Below are 23,076 nucleotides of genomic sequence, written 5' to 3'. Positions count from 1 at the left end.
AAAGGACAGGGTCTGGAAGGCTTCCCAGGTGATAAACACGCAGGGAGAGTGGCTCACCCCAGCTTCACGGAGACAGGGCTTCTGGGCCTGGGGCCCTTCCGGAGCTCACCCAATACATTTGTCCATTGAGCTGTGCATTCATATCCTTCATTGTGTGCTTTATAGTAAACCAATAAATGTTATGTGTGCCCCTGAGTTCTATGAGTCATTCTAGCAAATCAAAGCCGAGAAAAGAACCCCAGTTTACTGCCAGCCAGTGAGAAGTACAGGTGACAACCTGAGACTTGTAACTGGAGTCTGAAGGGCAGCCCATCTTGTGGGACCGGGCCCGTGAGTGGTGTGATCTGATGGTAATCTCAGGTAGGTGGTGTTAGCACTGCAATGAGTCATAAGACACCCCGCTGGTGTTGTACAGAACCGCCTAACACGTGGAAAGCAAACACATGTGGCGTCAGGCGTGTTGTGAACACGGCAGTAATGAGAGAATAAAGGAAACACACGGAATGCTTCCCCACATACCAATCAAATTTCATAGTTTTACTATTAAACATATTACTCTGAACTGGAAGCACTTTTTTTTTCTTAGTTTCAAATCAATCTGATCAAAATGCCATCAACATTCTTATCCAAATAACTGGAAAAAAACCACTGAATAAGGCCAAGATGACTTTACTTACAGACCAACAGCTACAGACTTATCAGAACTCTCTGGTAAGGCCCTTCAGCCTCCACATACTATAATCCATCCCACATTTATCCAACTTGACAACATAAGGGACTGTCAAATGCTTTGACAAACTCCGATGAAACGCTCACATGCTTGCATGCATAGTCACAGCACTAAGTGTTCACGGCCCATGACTCTCTACTCATGGTTTTCAGTTCTGGGTGATTTTGGGGTGAGGGGGAACGATTTCTCTAAGTATTTCCTGTCCTCTATTACACATTCCTGACAGTTACGATATTGGGCCTCCTGGAATAATCCTCTTTTCTCTTCATTTTTCATTGTATTATCCTCTTAGAGTTTTCCTCATCCACCAAGTTTAGTCTAATCGATTGTGGGTTTTTCTTCTCCCTTTCACTGTCATATTTTAAATGTCTCTTTTATTCTTTAACTATTTCTCTTAGTAACAACTGTTCTTATTTCACAGATAAAATATTTTTCTCTTATCTGAAGATTAAAAAAAAAAAAAAACACAGCCAAATCTATGATTGCTTCATTTCCTTCTCCTTGCACTGTCTACTCCCTTCGAGTACCTTTTTTGGCCAATCTCTGTTTTTTAATGCCTGACAATACTTGTTTTTCTGTGTGAGGTACTAAAATTTAGAAGCTTTGTAATGTCAATTGCAATTATCTATACATTATGAGATGATCACACAAAGGCCCGAATGTTTCTTTCATTAGAGGGGTCCTCGAATGTCAACAGCTACACGTTTTCTTTTGCTTCTAATGAACTGCTTGGGAGTGGGATGGTGCTATGGACTAAATGCTTGTGTCCCCACAAAGCTCCCACTGAAACCCTAACCCCAGTGTGATGGTATGTGGGGCGTGAGGCCTATGGGAGGTATCTAAGTCAAGAGGATGGAGCCCTCGGGATGGGATTAGTGCCCTCATACACAGAGCCCTGACGGAGATCACTTTCTCTCTCTGCTGTGTGAGGGTACAGAACAGAAAAAGGGCCCTCACCAGGAACCTAATCAGCTGGCACCTTGACCGTGGACTTGCCAACCTCCAAAACCGGGAGAAACTTCTGTTGTTTAAGCCACAGGTCTACAGCAATTTTGTTATGGCTGCCCAAACTAAGATAGATGGTATGTAAGAATTCTAGGAGCCAACCGGGAAAAGAGGCCAGCATTCTTCCCATTTAATATGTTCTGTATCTTTTCAGTAGAACGCCTCATCTACCCTGCCCTTAGCCATTGAGGCCCTGTCAGAGGCCCTGGTGCCTACAAAGAGTCTACAGCAAGAACTGGTTTGCTTACTGGCCTTCCCCATTGAAGGATAAGTAGCTGCCCTCATCCTTCCACTTTCAAGCTTCCAAAATAGTGACATCTCATACCTGCCACTGTCTCCTCTTCTGCTCTACTTCTCTTTGTGGATTCCTGCCTTTTCTATTCCTTTATGATAATTTTAGCGGGGTTCAGGAGAGAGCATATATTCAATCTATTGATATCATTTTTAACTATTAGTCATGTCGCAGGTTTATAGATTCTCAGCGCTCAAAAGAAAACTTAAGGTAGACTACATAAGCAATTAAAAGAAAACACTGCAATGTACTTCATTATTATATTCAGACAGATGCCAAACTTTCACTTCAGCAGCTCCACAAGTAGCATCTACACTGAACCTACACTGTAGAAAAGTCACAGTGTGTTGTAACAGGCCCTTGCAAGGGCCAGTCACAAGGCTATGCCCTGAAATTCACCAGCAACGAGAAAACAAGCCATGTCGTTGCAGGTAAAGAAGTCATCTTCTCAGATGCCCATTCTAACAACTGTGAAACACTGACACTCCCATCAGGTTTTAAAGTAAATAAATACCAGTGTGCTTATTTATATTCACAAACTATAATATTCATCAGCTTCTAATTTTTCAGTCACTTCCCCTTTCCCATGAATTAAATCTGAGGTTAGAATACTGATAAGATTACCTTTGCATGGTAAGTTTCTAAGACATCTGCAATATTTTCTTTTGAAGGAGATTTCAGGGCTAACAAATCTTCTTCTAACATGCGCAACTACAGGTGGAAAAAAAGGAAAACATTTTAAAACCCATAGAAACACAATTTTTTTTAAAGAAATCTTATTCTTTAATAAAAATCCTTGTCTTAAAATTATGACACTCGCTTTTCAGCTGAGTCAATGAAGGCAATTTTCACTGAAGTTGCAGGCACACACATTCCCACAAAGCAAATGCTGCCTTGCAAGGAATGGATAAAAATGAAAAAAAAAAAAAAACTGAAGGGGAGAAATAGAGACATTCATCTTTGTTTCTTTCTGGTTATTGAGCACTGCTACTGCAAACCAAAGATTTGAACTATACATTTTACTTTAACCAATTTTAATTAAAAACTGCCACTTGTGACTAACAGTTACTGTAGTCAATGCACAGCTCTATAATATAGCCACATTTAACTCTTGAACAGCTATTAACATAACTGATGCCATCTTGTACCCACACAGGTTCTTCTGCTCTTCCACTGACCCTACCAGGACTGTGCTGTGCAGTAACCCCTTCTCTATCAAGCACTCTGTAGTTAACAGACCTCACTTAATAATCATTGAGGCCAGGTGGTCTCCATGCTCTGTTAAGTCCCCAGACGATGATGAAGACTCTCGCTAACATATTCCCAGTGCCCAAGAGATGCCATGGAATTCATGTGTGTGTGCCAAGTTGCTCCAGTCGTGTCTGACTCTTTGCGACCCCATGGACTGTAGCCCGCCAGGCTCCTCTGTCCATGGAATTCTCCAGGCAAGAATACTGGAGTGGGTTGCCATGCCCTCCAAGGGATCTTCCCAACCCAGGGATCGAACCCACGTCTTACATCCCCTTCAATGGCAGGCAGGTTCTTTACCAGTAGCACCCCCTGGGAAGCCCACCATGGAATTTCCCAGGCAAGAATACTAGAGTGGGTAGCCATTTCCTTCTCCAAGGGGTCTTTCCAACCCAAGGATAGGACCTGTGTCTCCTGCTTGGCAAGCAGATTCTTTACCACCTAAGCCGCCAGGGAAGCCCAGAAATGAATTAACCATTCATAAGTCCTGATTTAGGAATGCATGTCCTGTTTCCAAGCACACACCTCCATACCCAAAGGTCAACTATAAAACCGTCCCAGTGGCTCCTGAGCTGTGAATGCTGCCAGATCACGGTCCACCTAATCCCACCCTGAGAGTACGTTACCCTATAATAAACTGATCCAATGATTATATGGAGATACCTGCCTCATTTTTTTGGTCTCAAGATACTGTCCCAGTTTGGTGGGTACTTTTTGTTCCCTCTATCTTCCAACAGCTCTCCATCTATATCCCTCACACACCTATTCCTAAGCTCAGCCAAATGGACTTGTTACTGTTTCTAAAACAAAGCTAATGCTTTCCTACCCTATGGGCTTGCTCATTAAAGCTTCCTCTATCCAGAAAACCTTCTCCTGACTGAAGGCCCAGCTGACCTGTTAAGATTCAAGTTGAACTGCAATCTCTAAGAGGAAATTTTCAGTCCTTTTTTATAAGTAACCTCTTCCTCCTCTCAGTCCATTGAATCCTTTCTTTGTATTCTGTTTGTAGACTTATCATACTTTACTCTGTCAGACGATACAGGTGGTTTTTTAATCTCTTTTGCCTCTAGCTCCATTCTCAATGTATATTACTCATTTCTATTATCTGCTTCAGGCCCTGTAAATGGTAGCCTATGCACTGCAGATATTACTGGGCAGACTGACAAAAAAAGGAAGGGTTGTGGATCAGTTCTCCCCACCAGCCTTAACCAAATTCCACTATAATCAAGACTGTCCCTCCAGAATACCCTGTTTGCTCCCTGTTACAGCTCGGGGAAGAATGAGAAAGCCACCTACTCAATGTGACCGAAGATGCCCATAAAGATCTGAAAATTCAGGCAAATGTGATGAAAGGCCCTCACATCAGCATTACAGGGGCAACCTTCAATTTTGTATACTTTCATACATTTTAATAACATTCCCTCCCCTATCCCCTAACATCCTGCCCTCAAGATCAGAAATTTCTGGGAAGCTGACTTCCCACAGTTCTAGGAGTTGGGAGAGATTAGTCAATATATTCTACCCACCCACGTGGTTCAGGCAGTATACAAGCCAGTTGAATCAGACTGAGCTAACTCGTTGAAGAATAAATCTCAAATCTCTTGCTGAGAATTCTGAGCCAAAACCAACTTGAACTGTGGTTTCTGTTACATGTAACACAATGAGTTTCAACTGCTATGGTAAAACTGCTGTCCTCACTTTGGAGATGGGAAAACTGGAGCTAAAGAGGCTAAATTCAAGCTAGGATTTAAAACCAGACTGTCCATCTGCACATCCTTTGCCACTATGCTATCCTGTGCTAAGAAAACTGACCATGTGGCTTAAAAAAAAATTGTAAGACCAAGATAAGAAATATGGGTTCCTTACAACAAATACCCTTTTAGAAGAGTTTTTAAGATCATATTTTACAAACTTTTAAATGCACTGGGGAAACTAACAAGAGAACCTTTCAAAAATATTTTTACAAAAGCCACTGTTATCGTTCAGTCGCTAAGTCGTGTCCAACTCTTTGAGACCCCATGGACTGCAGCTCACCAGACTTCCCTGTTCTTCACTATCTCTCAGAGTTGGTTCAAACTCATGTCTGTTGAATTAGTGATGCCATCCAATCATCTCTTCCTCTGTCACTCCCTTTTCCTCCTGCCTTCAATCTTTCCTAGCATCAGGATCTTTTCCAATGAGCTGGCTCTTCATATCAGGTGGCCAAAGTATTGGAGTTTCATCTTTAGCATCAGTCCTTCCAATGAATATTCAGGGTTGATTTCCTTTAGGAATGACTTGTTTGATCTTGCTATCCAAGGGACTCTCAAGAGTCTTCTCCAGTACCACAGTTCAAAAGCATCAATTCTTCAGCATTCAGCCTTCTTTTATAAATTCAGATTCTTATATATTAGACTTTCTTAAAATATTACTTTTTTTTTACACAGACTATAATTATTCATTAAAAGATACTCACTAGAGGTAGGCAAAACAGCCCTGGATCAAGATATAATTATCTGCATTTTGCATACGAGAAAACTGGGGATTGAAGAGTTTAAGCACCTTCTCCAAGGTCACACAGCTTGAAGGGCAGATGCAGGATTCAGACCCATGTTTGCCAAAAGCCTGTTATCCCAAACACTTATACCACCTCCCCACGCAATATGAGTTATTCCAACAACACAAAGTGCAGCCACCCAAGTAATTACCTTTTCAAAATCTACAAAGTGTGTAGCAATTCCTGCTGCGTACACATCTCTTCCTTTCAGCCTGAATCCTGTTAATGCAAGGAAGTACCCAAGTTTTCCTTGAAGTCGTGGCAAGAAATAACCTCCACCCACATCAGGGAATAGCCCTGTAAAAACAAGAAGAGATAATGATTCAAATGAAAGAGATAACTGCAGCTCTCTTACTTTATATCAAAGAGCCATTCTTCTCTGGAGTCTGAATCTATATTAAAAATATTATTACTATACCATGGTACTATAACGCAACACATACAACACAACCAATATCACAAAAGACTTGCTAAAAACTGTGCTAAATTAATTGGGATATCTTTCAAACTTTTCATGTTTCATTTCTATAGAAGACAATAAAGGATTTGATGACACAGTGTTTTACATGTAAGTACTTGATAAATATTACCTAAATTTCTTATCTCAACTACTACTTTTTAAGAATCTCCAACGTAGGTAAAGACTGAAAACAAATATTTCCTGTCCAAATGATTAGCACAGAAAAAAATGTAATCTGTGGCTATTATGTGATAAATTATTATTACCATTTAATCAATTTCTAAACAGTCAAACATCTAATATTCAAGGTATTTAAAGTGATGTGATAACCATTAGTTCGAGTAAATGAACAAGTTTATACCTAATCAACAGAACTTGCACCTATTCTTTTCTTAATCATGAGTATTTTTAAAATTCCCTTATTCTCTCTACTGGCAACAACTGAAAAACAGCAGATATGAAAATACTTGTCAATATACTACTTTTGGGTGTTTAAGAGCTTCCTAAACAAGTTTGACTCTCTAGGTGTAAAAGCTATCTATTTCAAAATCGCTTCAATTAATTAAGCTGAGATAAAAATACAAGCATTCAAATTATTTCCAGGTCCACTTGCCAAAAAGTTCCTAGCATCAGTGCCATGTTACTGTAAATAGAAATATCTCAACATCTCAAACAAAATAGGTCTAAAGTTGAATTCATAACCCCTGCCCACCCCCGCCAACACTGTCATCCAGGATCACCCACCCCAATAAAGGGTACAACTATCCAGACTCAAACCCCCTCCTGTACCACCCCCTTAACCCTCCATCAACAACTGTGATGTTGCTTCCTCCTCTAGACAGTTCTCTACACAACAGCCAGTGATCTTTTTAATAACACAAATCTTTTTTTAATGTTGTCTGATTGAATTTTTAAAATTATCTTAATAACACAGATTTTGATGAGTCTTGCATTCTATTGCTTAAAAGTCTTCCATGACTGCCCATTTCTTTTAGGTTAAAACTAACACCTTTATCCATCTTCAAGATCCTTTATCACTTTCTCAGTTACATCTCTTACCACTCACTCACTATACCCCAGGCACTTTGGTCATCTTTCTGTTCCTCAATGTTCATTCCTACTTACCCCTGAACTTCAGGAGCACTCTGTCCAAGCAAAAACACCTCTGTCCAGAAGCACTTTCATCTGTTCCAGAGCCCCACATTCTCCCTTCACCCCTTGCCTCAGTGGCTGCTTCCTTCCAGTGTCTGCTGGCTTCACTTCCCTTGGGCCTGCACATGCTGCTGTACCTTAGCCTCATCTTAGACTATCCGCTCCCCACTACACACGTTTCCTTAGCTCTGACAGCTTTAGATAACACCAATGTGATGGACTGAATTGTATCCCAAATTGTGTCCCAAAATCTTAAGCTGAAGTCCTAGCCCCACAATGCGGCAATTTGGAGAAGCGGACTCTAAAGAGGTAACGAAGATTAAAGAATGCTCAAACTACCACACAACTGCACTCATCTCACATGCTAGTAAAGTAATGCTCAAAATTCTCCAAGCCAGGCTTCAGCAATACGTGAACCGTGAACTTCCAGATGTTCAAGCTGGTTTTAGAAAAGGCAGAGGAACCAGAGATCAAATTGCCAACATCCGCTGGATCATTGAAAAAGCAAGAGAGTTCCAGAAAAACATCTATTTCTGCTTTATTGACTATGCCAAAGCCTTTGACTGTGTGGATCACAAGAAACTGTGGAAAATTCTGAAAGAGATGGGAATACCAGACCACCTGACCTGCCTCTTGAGAACTCTGTATGCAGGTCAGGAAGCAACAGTTAGAACTGGACATGGAACCACAGACTGGTTCCAAATAGGAAAAGGCGTACATCAAGGCTGTATATTGTCACCCTGCTTATTTAACTTATATGCAGAGTACATCATTAGAAACGCTGGACTGTAGGGAACACAAGCTGGAATCAAAATTGCCAGGAGAAATATCAACAACCTCAGATACGCAGATGACACCACCCTTATGGCAGAAAGTGAAGAACTAAACAGGCTCTTGATGAAAGTGAAAAAGGAGAGTGAAAAAGTTGGCTTAAAGCTCAACATTCAGAAAATTAAGATCACGGCATCTGGTCCCATCACTTCAAGGGAAATAGATGGGGAAACAGTGGAAACAGTGTCAGACTTTATTTTGGGGGGCTCCGAAATCACTGCAGATGGTGATTGCAGCCATGAGATTAAAAGACGCTTACTCCTTGGAAGGAAAGTTATGACCAACCTAGATAGCATATTCAAAAGCAGAGACATTACTTTGCCAACAAAGGTCCGTCTAGTCAAGCCTATGGTTTTTCCAGTAGTCATGTATGGATGTGAGAGTTGGACTGTAAAGAAAACTGAGTGCCAAAGAATTGATGCTTTTGAACTGTGGTGTTGGAGAAGACTCTTGAGAGTCCCTTGGACTGCAAGGAGATCCAACCAGTCCATTCTGAAGGAGATCAGTCCTGGGTGTTCTTTGGAAGGAATGATGCTAAAGCTGAAACTCCAGTACTTTGGCCACCTCATGCGAAGAGCTGACTCATTAGAAAAGACTCTGATGCTGGGAGGGATTGGGGGCAGGAGGAGAAGGAGACGACAGAGGATGAGACGGCTGGATGGCATCACCGGCTAGATGGATGTGAGTTTGAGTGAACTTTGGGAGATGGTGATGGACAGGGAGGCCTGGCGTGCTGCAATTCATGGGGTTGCAAAGAGTCAGACACGGCTGAGCGACTGAACTGAACTGAACTGAACTGAAGATTAAATGAGGTTTTAACGGTGGGGCTCTATCTAATAGGACTGGTGTCTTTATAAGAAGAGGAAAGATTCCAAGACAAAGGGCCATGAGAGGACACAGAGAGAGGCAGCTCTCTACAAGTCTAGGAGAGAGGCCTTGGGTGAAACCAAATCTGCCAATACTTTGATACAGGACTTCCCACTTCCAGCAGGAAGAATAAGTGGGAGAAATAAATGTTGTTTGAGCTACCCAGTCTTGGTATTTTGCTATGGCAGCCCAATACAGAGCCAAGTCTATCTATCTAGTTATGGTTTTTTCTCCTGGATATGAACTCTCATATCTTCATTTAACCATACAGATAATAAACATCCCAGATGTAACACGGCAAACACAAGCCTTGAGTCACATTCCTCCAACCACACTGCTCCTTCTCTAGTGGCCTTATAGCCATCTAGCAGCACTAGCTAAATACCTTGGGGTTATTTCTGATTCACTACATCACAAGTTAACTCCAAAACATTTTCCACATATATCCTCTCTATTCCAACTTTACAGCTTCTTATCACTCCAAGCCTAAAATTATCTCTCTCTAGACTTGTGCTGCTCAATAGAATTTTCTCTGATGATAAAAATGTTCTGTAATCTATACTGCCACTAAATATGGCTATTAAATGCTTGAAACGTGGCTGGTGCAACTGAGGAACTGAATTTATTTAAATTAAAGTCATATGTGATTAGTGGCTACAGAATTAGATAACAGAGCTCTAGATTAATGTAATAACCTCCTAACAAGCCTCTCTGCCATTACTCTTGCACACATACAATCCATTTTCCTTAAAGCAGTCAGAATGGTATCAGAATGTATACCAGAACACATCACTCTCTGCTTTAAACTCTCCCACAGTTTCCCATAACATTTACGTTTAAATCCAAACTCTTTACCTGAGTTGCCTGTGTAGCTCTGGAAGAGCACAGTGTATCACTCTGCCCCCGACTCAGACAGCAGACGCTATTTGGTTCCTTGAACAAATAAAGTAAGGCTTCATTCTTGCTTTAGACTAACTTTTCTTAATGCACAGTGTTCTGTTATAAAAGATATTAATATAGCTGCTTCCTGTCATTCAAATCTCAGCTTAAAGACATCTCTGTGGACAATTTCTTTAATCATCTAAGCTAAAATAGACCATTTGCTTATGACCTAAAACAAATCATTTACGATTATACAGTGGAAGTAACAAATAGATTCAAGGGATTAGATCTGATAGACACAGTGTCTGAAGAACTATGGATGGAGGTTTGTGACCTTGTACAGGAGGCAGTGATCAAGATTATCCCCAAGAAAAAGAAATGCAAAAAGATAAAATGGTTGTCTGAGGAGGCCTTACAAAAAGCTGAGAAAAGAAAAGATGCAAAAGGCAAAGAAGAGGAAAGATATATCCCAATATATAAATGATATATTCTGAAGGCAAAGTTTCAAAGAATAGCAAGGAGAGATAAGAAGGCCTTCCTCAGTGATCAATGCAAAGAAATAGAGGAAAACAATACAATGGGAAAGACTAGAGATCTCTTCAAGAAAATTACAGATACCAAGGGAACATTTCATGCAAAGATGGCCACAATAAAGGACAGAAATGATTATGGACCTAACAGAAGCAGAATAGAAGAGGTAGCAAGAATACACAGAAGAACTATACAAAAAAGATCTTCACAACCGAGATAACCAGGATCACTCACCTAGAGCCAGACATCCTGGAATGTAAAGTCAAGTGGGCCTTATAAAGCATCACTACGAACAAAGCTAGTGGAGGTGATGGAATTCCAAATGAGCTATTTCAAATCCTAAAAGATGATGCTGTGAAAGTGCTGCACTCAATATGCCAGCAAATTTGGAAAACTCAGCAGTGGCCACTGGACTAGAAAAGGTCTGTTTTCATTCCAATCCCAAAGAAAGACAATTCCAAAAAATGCTCAAATTATCACACAATTGCACTCATCTCACACACTAGCAAAGTAATGCTCAAAATTCTCCAAGCCAAGGTTTCAACAATACATGAGCTGTAAACTTCCAGATGTTCAAGCTGGATTTAGAAAAAGCAGGGTAACCAGAGATCAAATTGCCAACATTCATTGGATCATCAAAAAAGCAAGAGAGTTCCAGAAAAACACCTACTTCTGCTTTATTGACTATGCCAAAGCCTTTGACTGTGTGGATCACAATAAACTGTGGAAAATTCTGAAAGAGATGGGAATACCAGACCACCTGACCTGCCTCTTGAGAAACCTGTATGCAGGTCAGGAAGCAACAGTTAGAATTGCACCTGGAAAAATGGACTGGTTCCAAATAGGAAAAGGAGTACGTCATATTCTCACCCTGCTTATTTAACTTATATGCAGAGCACATCATGAGAAATGCTGGGCTGTAGGAAGCACAAGCTGGAATCAAGATTGCCAAGAGAAATATCAATAACCTCAGATATGCAGATAACACCACCCTTATGGCAGAGAGTAAAGAAGAACTAAAGAGCCTCTTGATCAATGTGAAAGAGGAGAGGGAACAACTTGGCTTAAAACTCAACATTCAGAAAACTGAGATCATGGCATATAGTCCCATCACTTTGCGGCAAATAGATGGGAAATACTGGAAGCAGTGAGAGACTTTATTTTCTTGGGCTCTTAAATTCACTGCAGATGGTGACTGCAGCCATGAAATTAAAAGACGCTTGCTCCTTGGAAGATATGTTATGACCAACCTAGACAGCACATTAAAAAGCAGAGACATTACTTTGCCAACAAAGGTCCATCTAGTCAATGCTATGGTTTTTCCATAGCTATGGTAGTCATGTATGGATGTGAGAGTTGGGCTATAAAGAATGCTGAGTGCTGAAAAACTGATGCTTTTGAACTGTGGTGTTGGAGAAGACTCGAGAATAACTTGGACTGCAAGGACATCCGACCAGTCCATCCTAAAGGAAATCAGTCCTGAATATTCATTGGAAGGACTCATGTTGAAGCTGAAACTCCAATACTTTGGCCCTCTGATGTGATGAACTGACTCATCTGAAAAGACCCTGATGCTGGAAAAGATTGAAGGCAGGAGGAGCAGGGGAAGACAGAAGATCAGATGGTTGGATGGCATCACCAACTCTATGGACATGAGTTTGAGTAAGCTCTGGGAGCTGGTGATGGACAGGGGAGCCTGGCGTGCTGCAGTCTATGGCATGCTGCAAAGGGTCAGAGAGAATTCAGTGACTGAACTGAACTGAAGCTAAAATAGCCATCCAGGAGAATTACACTTTGAGTAAGATGGAGTAAGGGTGACAGAATTACTCTTTGCCTGAAATAAGCATAGAAAAACAACTGTAGTATATGAAATAAGTTTTCAACATACTGGACCACCAAGCAGTAAAGGAAAGTGATGTCTGAATATCTGAAAACAAATGAGGTAAACCCTACTTAAAAGCTTCCTTGGTGGCTCAGTAGTAAAGAACCCACCTGTTAATGCAGGAGACACGGGTTTGATCCCTGGGTCTGGAAGATCCCCTAGAGAAGGAAATGGTAACCCACTCCAGTATTCCTGCCTGGGAAATCCCATGGACAGAGGAGCCTGGCAGGCTATAGTCTATGGGGTCTCAAAGAGTCAGACACAATGAAGAGACTAAACAACAAGCCCTACAAAAGCTCCATCTTAATGCCTGGAGAGACTGTCCAGGCCCAAAACAGTCCTAGATTTGAGGGGAATTAAGCTAAAAGTTCAGGGAGACAGAGGCAGAAAGAATTCCCAGAACAGAGTACCAGAGAGGAGAGAGCTGCACAGAGAGAAAACACTGGAGATCTGCAGTGTCTCCCCCTAAGTCCCCAGCTTGGTACTGACAAATACATGTGTTCAATGAAGAAACTGTGAGGTTAAGGAAAGAACCACAGGCAAGAATTACAGAGAACGTTACTGGGAACCTACACAGGGCTAAGAATAGTACCTGTTCCCACCAACCAGACCATGACAGCTCAGGATTCATGGAGGCACTGAGTAGAATCCAAAGAAGGGTCTTGCTTCTTAGTAGTAGGAAATAATTAGCCTAGTCTGAGCACTGCTCCAATCCTACATTAAAAACAAACAAAAACAAAAAACCTAAAAGACTTGAACAAACTATTTCCAAGTAACTTAACCTCATTCCAGAAGCAAAGTAAAGAACATTTACAAGAATGCAGATCTTCCTCAACTTACATTGGGGTTGTGTGTAAGGGTTACATTCTGATAAATCCATCATAAATTGAAAATACCATAAGCCAACCCACTTAATATACCTAATCCATCAAAAAATCATAGCTTAGCCTAGCCTACCTTAAATGTGCTCAGAACACTTACATTAGCCTACAGTTGAGCAAAATCATCTAACACAAGGCTTATTTTATAATAAAATATTGAATATCTCAGAGGATAAGATGGCTGGATGGCATCACCGACTCGATGCACGTCAGTTTGGGTGAACTCCAGGATTTGGTGATGGACAGGGAGGCCTGGTGTACTGTGATTCATGGGTCGCAAAGAGTTGGACATGACTGAGCAACTGAACTGAACTGATTGAATATCTCATATAATTTTATTGAATATTACACTGAAAGTGAAAAAATGGTTCTAAGTACCAGATATTTATCTTAGTGATTAGATGACTGCTTAAGAGGTATGGTCCACTGCTACTGCCCAGCATCACAAAAGTATGGAACCAGATATGGCCAGCCAAGGAAAAGGTCAAAATTCAAAGAACAGTTTCTACTACATGTATATTGCTTTTGCACCATTATAAAGTCATAAGTCAGACCATCATAAGTTAGGAATCATCTATACAAAAGTAGCCAGCACCCAACAAAATAAAGCTTACAATGTCTAGAATCCAATAAAAAAATAACAGGTATCTAAAACTAGGAAGATGTTACCCATAATGACATGATATAACAATCAGACATATACATAACATATACAACTGACATATACATGAGAATTAGCAAACAAGGAGATCAACACAGTTATAATATACATATACCTTATGTTCAAAAAGCTAAAAACAAAAAAGATATTTTTAAAAAATGCCCACATGATAGTACTACAGATGAAAACTAAGATGAATGTATAAGCTAAAAAAAATATCTAAATGGGATTAAGAGCAATTTTAACTTTGTAAAAGAAAGGATTAGTGAACTTGAAGATATAGGAATAGCAAGTATCACGACTTAGCAAACAACAAGGTGATAAAAAGAAAATTTTTAAAAATGAACAATGCATGTGTGAGCCTAATAAATGTTTAAATGGAGTTCTGAAAAGGAAGCGGTGGAACACAAAAATATTTGAAGAAATAATGTCAAAATTTCCAAATCTGATAAAAACTATAAACATAACTAGACAAACGCAAGCATTAAAAAACATACACACACAAACATAAGAAACATGAAGAAAGCTACACAAAAGTACAGCATCATCAAATGACCAAGAGAAAATTTTAAGAGCAGCCATAGAAAGGAAAGAAAAAAAAACCCACAGAGGAACCAAGATAAGGGTAAGATCACATTTAAACATCAGAACAGAATTCTATACCTGACCTCAGGTTTAACCTTAGGGGACTAGAGAAAGAGGTAAAACTGAAAGTAGAAAGAAGTAATAAATATCAGAGCAGAAATCAATAAAATAGAAAATAAATAAAACCAAAAAAAAAAAGGTTGAGATCAATAAAGTTAACAAAATGCTAATTAGATTGATCAGAAAAAAATAGAAGACACAATTACTAATATCAAGAATGAGAGACCCAGATATTGGTTCTACAGATATTGAAAAGATAATAAGGAAATTAACTTTAGGCTAGTAAATGGACAAACTTTTTAAAAGACTCAAATGACCAAATCTTGTGCAAGAAGAAATAGACAACTTGAAAATTTTACATCTATTAAAGATTTTAATTTGAGCTAAAAACCTTACCAGGCCTAGAGAAGGAAACGCCAAGCCTAGATGGTTTCACTGGTGAATTCTACCAAACCAGTGGGGGGGGAAAAAATAAAAAGAACCAATTCTACAAAAACTTTTCAAGAAATGAAGCCAGCATTATCCTGCACGAAAATGAAGCAAGGATATTACTAGAAAACTACAGACCAATATACCTCATGAACACAGATGCAGAAATTCCAAGTAAAATTTCAGTGAACCAAACCCAACAACATATAAAAAGTAGAACACAACATACTAGAGTGAGATTTATTCCAGCATGCAGAGTTAGTTTAATGTTGAAAAAACAATCAAGTAATTCACCATTAACAATAAACTAAAAAAGAAAAACTAAAAACTAAAAAAAACAAAAACAAAACCAGTGGTCATATGAACAGATGCAGGGAAAAAAAGACAAAATCTAAAATCTGTTCCTAATAAAATCCCCCAGAAATCAAGCAATAGAAGGAAAGTTCCTCATCCTCCATAAAGGGCATCTATGAAAAACCTATACCTAACATTATACTTAATTGGTGAAGACTGAATGTTTGAAGGTCCACTCTCAACATATCTGTTCAACACTGTATTGGAGGTTCTACCCAGCAGAATTAGACAAGAAAAAATAAAAAGTATCCAGATAGGAAAGAAAAAAAGTAAAACATACTTTACTTGTAAAGAACATAACTGTATTTAGAAACTCCAATTCAATCTACAAAAAATCTACTAGAATAATAAGTGAATGTATCATTGCAGGATATGAGGTGGTGGTGGTGGTGTAGTTGTGAAGTCATGTCTGACTCTTGCGGCCTCATGGACTGGAGCCTTCCAGGTGCCTCTGTCCATGGAGATTCTCTAGACAAGAATATTGGAGTGGGCTGCCTTTTCCTTCTCCCAGGATACAAAGTACAAAAGTCAATTTCTATATATCGATAACTAATAATCAGAACTAGATTTTTTAAAATATCATTTATAATATCATTGAACAATATTAAATTCTTAAGGAAAAATCTGACAAAGGATGTATAAGAAATTGAAAACTACAAAATTTGGCTTCAAGAAATTAAAGATCTAAATAAATGGAAAGATATACCTTGCTCACAAGTTTAAAGACTCAATATTGTTAAGATGTCAATTCTCCCTAAATTGATAGATCATAGACAAGCCAAATAAAAATTCTAATAGGTTTTCTTGTTGAAACTTACAAAATCACTCTGTTAGGTAGTTAGAATAGGAAACAGGAGTCCAAAATGGCAGTGGCTAAAAGACAAGGAAGGGAGAAGCCCACGAAAATAGAACAAAGGAAGGTCAAAGGAAGGTCCGAGGACCAGAGTGAGGGCCTCAGGTAGAACAAACAGCACTCCTGGCTAGCCCAATTTACATAGCACAGACCCAGGGGGAGAAAAAAAACATATAAAAAGAGGAGCCAAAGGGCTAGGTCTCTCTCTCCCGCGCACTGACACATTTCCCCACTCTCTTCTCTTCACGTCTTCCGGTCGGCATGCCCTCACGCCTCGAGGATGGATTTTCCTGCTATTTTCTAAATAAAAAGAGCTGAAACACGGAGCTGTAACACTGATCTGTCTAAGAGCAATAACACGGTCTGTTCAAGACCCAAGAGCTGTGACGCGCTGAGGGCTTTAATGTCTGTCACTCCAAATCTTTGTTGTGATGAGACAGAACCGAGGAGAATACACTCACCTGACAACTCTAAAATTCATATATAAATACAAATGATCTGTATAGCCAAAACAATTTGCGAGGGGAAATAACAGAACAAAATTAGAGGATTATCATTACTTGATCAGGACTTACTGTAAAGCAACAGTAATCAAAACAGCAGGGCATTGGCACCATGATCGGCACTTACAAAGGCATAAAGGCAATCAGTGGAGAAACAGCAGCTTTTTCCAAAAAATAATGTGGGAATGCTTTAATCTCCATAAGCAAATAATAAACTTTGATCTATACCTTTGACCTAAACTTTGATCTGTACCTTTGACCCATACCTCACACCACATAAAAAGTTTATTCCAAATTGAGACTAGATCTGAATGCAAGAATATTTCCTCTAATAATTTTTTATCTAAAATTAAATATATGTACAGCAGAACTTAGCACAGCACTGTAAATCAACTACACTTCAATAGGAATAAAAATCAACTACAATGTGCTAGTGTTTCCAGTTAAATATGCTTGCTTTTCTGTTTTCAGATAAACCTATGAGTTAATATAAACTCTCAGGTATCTTCCTATAATAATTTTGCTTTAAAAGTTCTTTCTTTGCTGTAGCTCACACAAAATTCCATCAATTCCTTTAATAACAACATAATTTGAAAAGTATCAAAATATGATCATTCTAAAATTAATTATCATGGTGGTTTTTGTTTTAGTTTACCTATTGCTGTTTCTGGCATCGCAAAAACAGACTTTTCGGTAGCCACTCGGAATTGCCCATGAACTGACACACCAACTCCCTAGGAAAAAGGCAAAAAATTACTTAAAAATAATGTGGGGGTTAAAAAAAAAATTAAACTCTCACATTTATAAACATTAAAAGCCAAGTAAATTATCCCTATATATTATATATAAAGATATACGTAATAGGTATTAGATATAACTCCTCATAAAGCATATCTTTAAATGAAATTTCAGGAGACAGATGAGAAGGAAAACCTAAACCACACAATTTCAGAACTTACTAAGCAAAAAGATACATGGGTATCCCTGATATATGGAACAGATTTGTTTTAGCAGCAAGCCACCTTTCATCAGCGTCCTGTCTTCTGCTTCATATCCTCTCCCCCAGTTCCTTCTCATTTCAAACTAGACTCAGCATTACAGAGTACTGACTATTCCCAGAACCACTGGCTGTTCTCAGTAGGACAGATCATCAAAAAAGCATAACCAAGCTATTCTAGCAAATTTCAGTGGCCTTAAATAGAATACTCACACATTTTATTTATTCACATTATTCTATCAAATAAAATTAGCAACACTTTTCTCAGACATACCACTTAGGAACCGTTTAACTCTTAAAATTGGTTAGTAAGCAAAAGTTTTACAAAATAAAAAGATTTGGCTGAAATTCTTTTCTGATTTGATAAATACACTGAAAAGGACAAACTTAAGAGACATCTCTGGAATAAACAGACATATTTGAATAAAATAAGAAGTATACATGTGATTACAAAGAATCCAAGTTTGTATCAATGCTCACATTGTGACATACATTTCCTATGTTATGTTCTTTTCACAGTATTCAAAACATCTACTCATTCTTAATCCTTTTGAACCAGTGAATTCTATCTCTGGCTTCGCTGGTGGCTCAGATGGTAAAGTATCTGCCTGCAGTGTGGGAGACCTGGGTTCGATCCCTGGTTTGGGAAATCCCTGAAGGAAGGGAACAGCTACCCACTCCAGTATTCTGGCCTGGAGAACTCCATGGAGAGTGGAGCCTGGCAGGCTACAGTTCATGGGGTCACAAAGAGTTGGACATGAATGAAATGAACTGGCACGCACATATGCACTAGTTTTATTAATAATTTTTTGTATTATTGTAAGCATGGCACCCCACTCCAGTACTCTTGCCTGGAAAATCCCATGGACGGAGGAGCCTGGTGGGGTGCAGTCCCTGGGGTCGCTAAGAGTCGGACACGACTGAGCGACTTCACTTTGACTTTTCACTTTCATACATTGGAGAAGGAAATGGCAACCCACTCCAGTGTTCTTGCCTGGAGAATCACAGGGACAGGGGAGCCTGGTAGGCTGCCGTCTATGGGGCCGCACAGAGTCGGACACGACTGAAGCGACTTAGCAGCAGCAGTAAGAACCTTTGCCTCACATTCTATTCTGCACTTTTGTTTATCACAATGTTTTTGTTGTCATTCAGTTGCTCAGTCTTGTCCAGCTCTTTGCAACCCCATCGACTGCAGCACGCCAGGCTTCCCTGTCCTTCACTATCTCCCAGGGTTTGTTCAAACTCATGTTCATTAAGTTGATGATGCCATCCAACCATCTCATCTTCTGTCATCCCCTTCTCCTCTGCCCTCAATCTTTCCCAGCATCAGGTCTTTTTGAATGAGTCAGCTCTTCGCATCAGGTGACCAAAGTGTTGGAGCTTCAGCTTCAGCATCAGTCCTCCCAATGAATATTCAGGACTGATTTCCTTTAGGATTTACTGGTTTGATCTCCTTGCTGTCCGAGGGATTTTCAAGAGTCTTCTCCAGCACCACAGTTCGAAAGCATCAATTCTTTGGTGCTCAGCTTTCTTTATGGTCCAACTCTCACATCCATACATGACTACTGGAAAAAACACAGCTTTGACTATACGGACCTTTGTCGACAAAGTGAAGTCTCTGCTTTTCAATATGCTGTGTAGGTTTGTCATAGCTTTTCTTCCAAGGAGCAAGGGTCTTTTAATTTCATGGCTGTAGTCACCATCTGCAGTGATTCTGGAACCCAAGAAAATAAAGTCTGTCACTATTTCCATTCTTTCCCCATCTATTTGCCATGAAGTGATGGGACTAGATGCTATGATCTTAGTTGTCTGAACATTGAGTTTTAAGCCAGGTTTTTCACTCTCCACTTTCACCCTCATAAAGGGGCTCTTTAGTTCCTCTTAACTTTCTGCCATGAGGGTGATATCATCTGCATATCTGAGGTTATTCATATTTCTCCCCACAATCCTGACTCCAGCTTGTGAGTCATCCAGCCCAGCATTTCATATGATGTACTCTGCATATAAGTTAAATAAGCAGGGTGACAATATACAGCCTTGACGTTTTCCTTCCCCAATTTTGAACCAGTTCGTTGTTTCATGTCTGGTTCTAACTGTTGCTTTTTGACCTCCATACAGATTCCTCAGGAGGCAGGTAAGGTGCTCCAGTATTCCCATCTCTTTAAGAATTTTCCACAGTTTGTTGTGATCCACACAGTCAAAGACTATGGCATAGTGAATAAAGCAAAGGAGATGTTTTTCTGGAATTCTCTTGCTCTTCCAATGATCCAACAGATGTTGACAATTTGATCTCTGGTTCCTCTGCCTTTTCTAAATACAGCTTGAACATCTGGAAATTCTCTGTTCATGTACTGTTGAAACCTAGCTTGGAGAATTTTGAGCATTACTTTACTAGTGTGTGAGATGAGTCCAATTGTGCAGTAGTTTGAACATTCTTTGGCATTGCCTTTCTTTGGGATTGGAATGAAAACTGACCTTTTCCAGTCCTGTGGCCACTGCTGAGTTTTCCAAATTTGCTGGCATATTGAGTGCACTTTCACAGCATCATTTTTTTAGGATTTGAAATAGCTCAGCTGGAATTCCACCACCTCCACTAGCTTTGTTCGTAGCAATGCTTCCTAAGGCCCACTTAGGGCTTGTTCTTGCCTGCAGAATTCTATGGACAGAGGAGCCTGGTGAGCTATAGTCCAAGGGGTTGCAGAGAGTCTTACATAACTGAGAGACTAACACTTTCACTTGGTTATTGAAAACTAGCTTAATTCCTTTGGGACCAGAGAACAGCCTGTCAGATTAATCCTTTGAAATATGCTGAGACTAATTCTATGGCCAATTTTGGTAAATGCTCCATGCACATATGAAATGAACATGAAAGTTATTGATTACATATTAACTGGATCAAGTTTAATGAACAATGTTCAAATCATGTGTGTGCATGTAAAATGATCACGTACATACATATATATACTGTTTATGTCTGTTTCATCTGTTACTGAAATTAGTATGTTCAAAACTTCTCCTAGGATTGTGATTTTGTCTATTTCTCCTTTAAGGACTTTCCAGTTTTTTGAAAGACCACACATTTTTAAATGTTTGAAAATATCACACCAGTAGAGTTATCTCGAAGAGGCAGAGGCTTGTTCCACTGTTTCTCAGTGTCATATGTTACAAAACTCATTAAGTAATTCTGTTCTGCTTCATTGCTAGAAACAGTTTTATACAATATTTATAAAATATCTTTCTATAGTTGATTATAATCAGTAAGATTACTTTCAGAATGTGATCTCACTGATCTTAAGGAGAAAGGCTGAACAATTTTCAATGAACTGAACTAAGTCTTACCTGCTGAGAGAACAAGAACTGAAATTTAGGCCTTGCTGAATTGAGCCCCCAAATGTTACACATTATGAGTTACCATGGCCTGGATTCAAATAATCCTTCACGTGAAGTGAAGATCAGCTTCAAAGCCTCTCATTCCTGACCGAATTGAGATGATCTGGGATGCTACAGCCCTTAGCCGAAATACTACTAGATACAAAGGTCAGGAGATTATATCTTAGGGCTCAAATAATACTGAAGTAGAAATAACTCAGTCATAAACAACCAGCACTTGATTAGAAATAATCCAACATAAGACCACATGACTAAAGCCTAATAGAAAAAATACACAATAGAAAGATTCACAGGACATACAAATTTAGATTTGTTATACCTATTTTTATAACTGTGAAATGTCCTTAATTACAAGTTTTTGCCATAAAATGTACCTTATTTGGGGCTTCCCAGGTGACACTAGTGGTAAAGAACCCATTTGCCAATATAGGACACAAAAGAGATGTGGGCTCGATCCCTGGGTCAGGAAGATCCCCTGGAGGAGGGCATGGCAACCCACTCCAGTGTTCTTGCCTGGAGAATTCCATGAACTGGGGAGCCTGGCGGTGGGGTGGCAGTCCATGGGGTGGCAGAGTCAGAAACAACAGAAGCGACTTAGCACACATGCAAGCACACCCCTTATTTGATATAAAAATAACTATTAGCTTTATTTTGTACTGGTATAGTATCTTTTTCTATTATTTTACATTTAATCTTTCTGGGTCTTACAATCATGATATTGCAAGCATTCTGACATTGCTTTTTGGTTGGATTATTATTAAATAATTTTAATTGCAATACTGTATGAACATTGTGCAGATAAAGTAAAATGAGTCTGATCCATATTTATAATCTCATATAGAGAATACTAATGTGGATAAGCATGAATAACTGAATATATGAATGTAGGCAAACTTGTAACCTACTTTAAGTTTCACATTCTTAAAGACAAAACTTAGGCAATCTAACACTTTTTTTAAATTAAGAAACGTAGGTAGGTGAGTTTCCAGACTGTTTAATAGACGGGAAAGGCTGGTATAGCTTTAAGGCTTTTAAAGAAGATATCACTAGAATTACTTTAAAAAGCAAAATTTTGTTGTTGTTTAATCACTAAGTTGTGTCCAACTCTTTTGCAACCCCATGGACTACAGCCCGCCAGGCTCCTGTGTCCTTTGATTTTCTATGCAGGAGTACTGGATTGCCATTTCCTTCTCCAGGGTATCTTCTCAATCCATGGATCAAACCTGCATCTCTCACATTGGCAGGTGGATTCTTTACCACTGAGCCACCACGGAAGCCCCGAATTAAAGCCTTCAAAATGCAAATCGGTTTATCTGATGCTTTAGAAATAAGCATCACTTCTGTATTTCAATATTGCTATTCTAGACAAAAAAGCAATATTAACTTTTAAAAACTGAAAATTATACAGGTATTTAAAGTTAATTTAATACAGTCAATTGTTCCATAATTTCTACTAAAGACAAGATTAATCCCCCAACACAAAACAAACAAACTACATGTAGAACAATTTAGTTTGGTAGCTGAAAAAGAAATGTTCCAGATATTTCAGTATTAAATTTCCTCGTGTCCTTATACATAGTGAATACTTTAGAAACAGAGGATTATCATGTCTTCAATTCTCCCAAATGGTCCAGAAACTAGATACTTTTAGGAGAGAAGAGAAAATAAAGCCACTGTGGAAATAACAGGGAATGTGGATGAAGGATACATCAGAGTTCTCTGTACTACTGTTGCAACTTTTCTGTAAGTTTGACAGTTGTTTCACAATAAAACAGTCCTTTTAACCAAAATGAAAATAAAAATAAATGTTCCAGAGTAACCAGCACCAACACCCACAGTAAAGAAAACAACAAAGTCAGAAAGGCATACAATGGGGTGATGTGACTCATGCTCACACACAGAGTCATGAATTTAAATTATGATCAGAGGGAATGAGTAAGCGCCTGT

The 23,076-nt window shown here is 39.2% G+C and overlaps 1 protein-coding gene across 3 annotated transcripts in view; it reads right to left on the bottom strand.

The window, feature by feature from the left end:
- The window catches only part of HIBCH (3-hydroxyisobutyryl-CoA hydrolase), a 107,269-nt gene that overhangs the window by 18,811 nt on the left and 65,382 nt on the right, over nucleotides 1-23,076 (bottom strand). For all 3 annotated transcript variants that reach the window (XM_068968730.1, XM_068968732.1, XM_068968731.1), the window contains exons 7-9: nucleotides 17,398-17,476; nucleotides 5,963-6,108; nucleotides 2,652-2,738 (exon numbers count right to left, since the gene is read on the bottom strand). In XM_068968730.1, coding sequence (XP_068824831.1) covers nucleotides 2,652-2,738; nucleotides 5,963-6,108; nucleotides 17,398-17,476 — 312 coding nt within the window. The remainder of the gene's footprint in view (nucleotides 1-2,651; nucleotides 2,739-5,962; nucleotides 6,109-17,397; nucleotides 17,477-23,076) is intronic.

Source organism: Capricornis sumatraensis, chromosome 3 (genome assembly GCF_032405125.1).
Source record: "Capricornis sumatraensis isolate serow.1 chromosome 3, serow.2, whole genome shotgun sequence".
Lineage (NCBI taxonomy): Eukaryota > Metazoa > Chordata > Mammalia > Artiodactyla > Bovidae > Capricornis > Capricornis sumatraensis.
The sequence above is the reverse complement of the archived record's forward strand: the minus strand, read 5'-3'. Positions and strand labels throughout refer to the sequence as shown.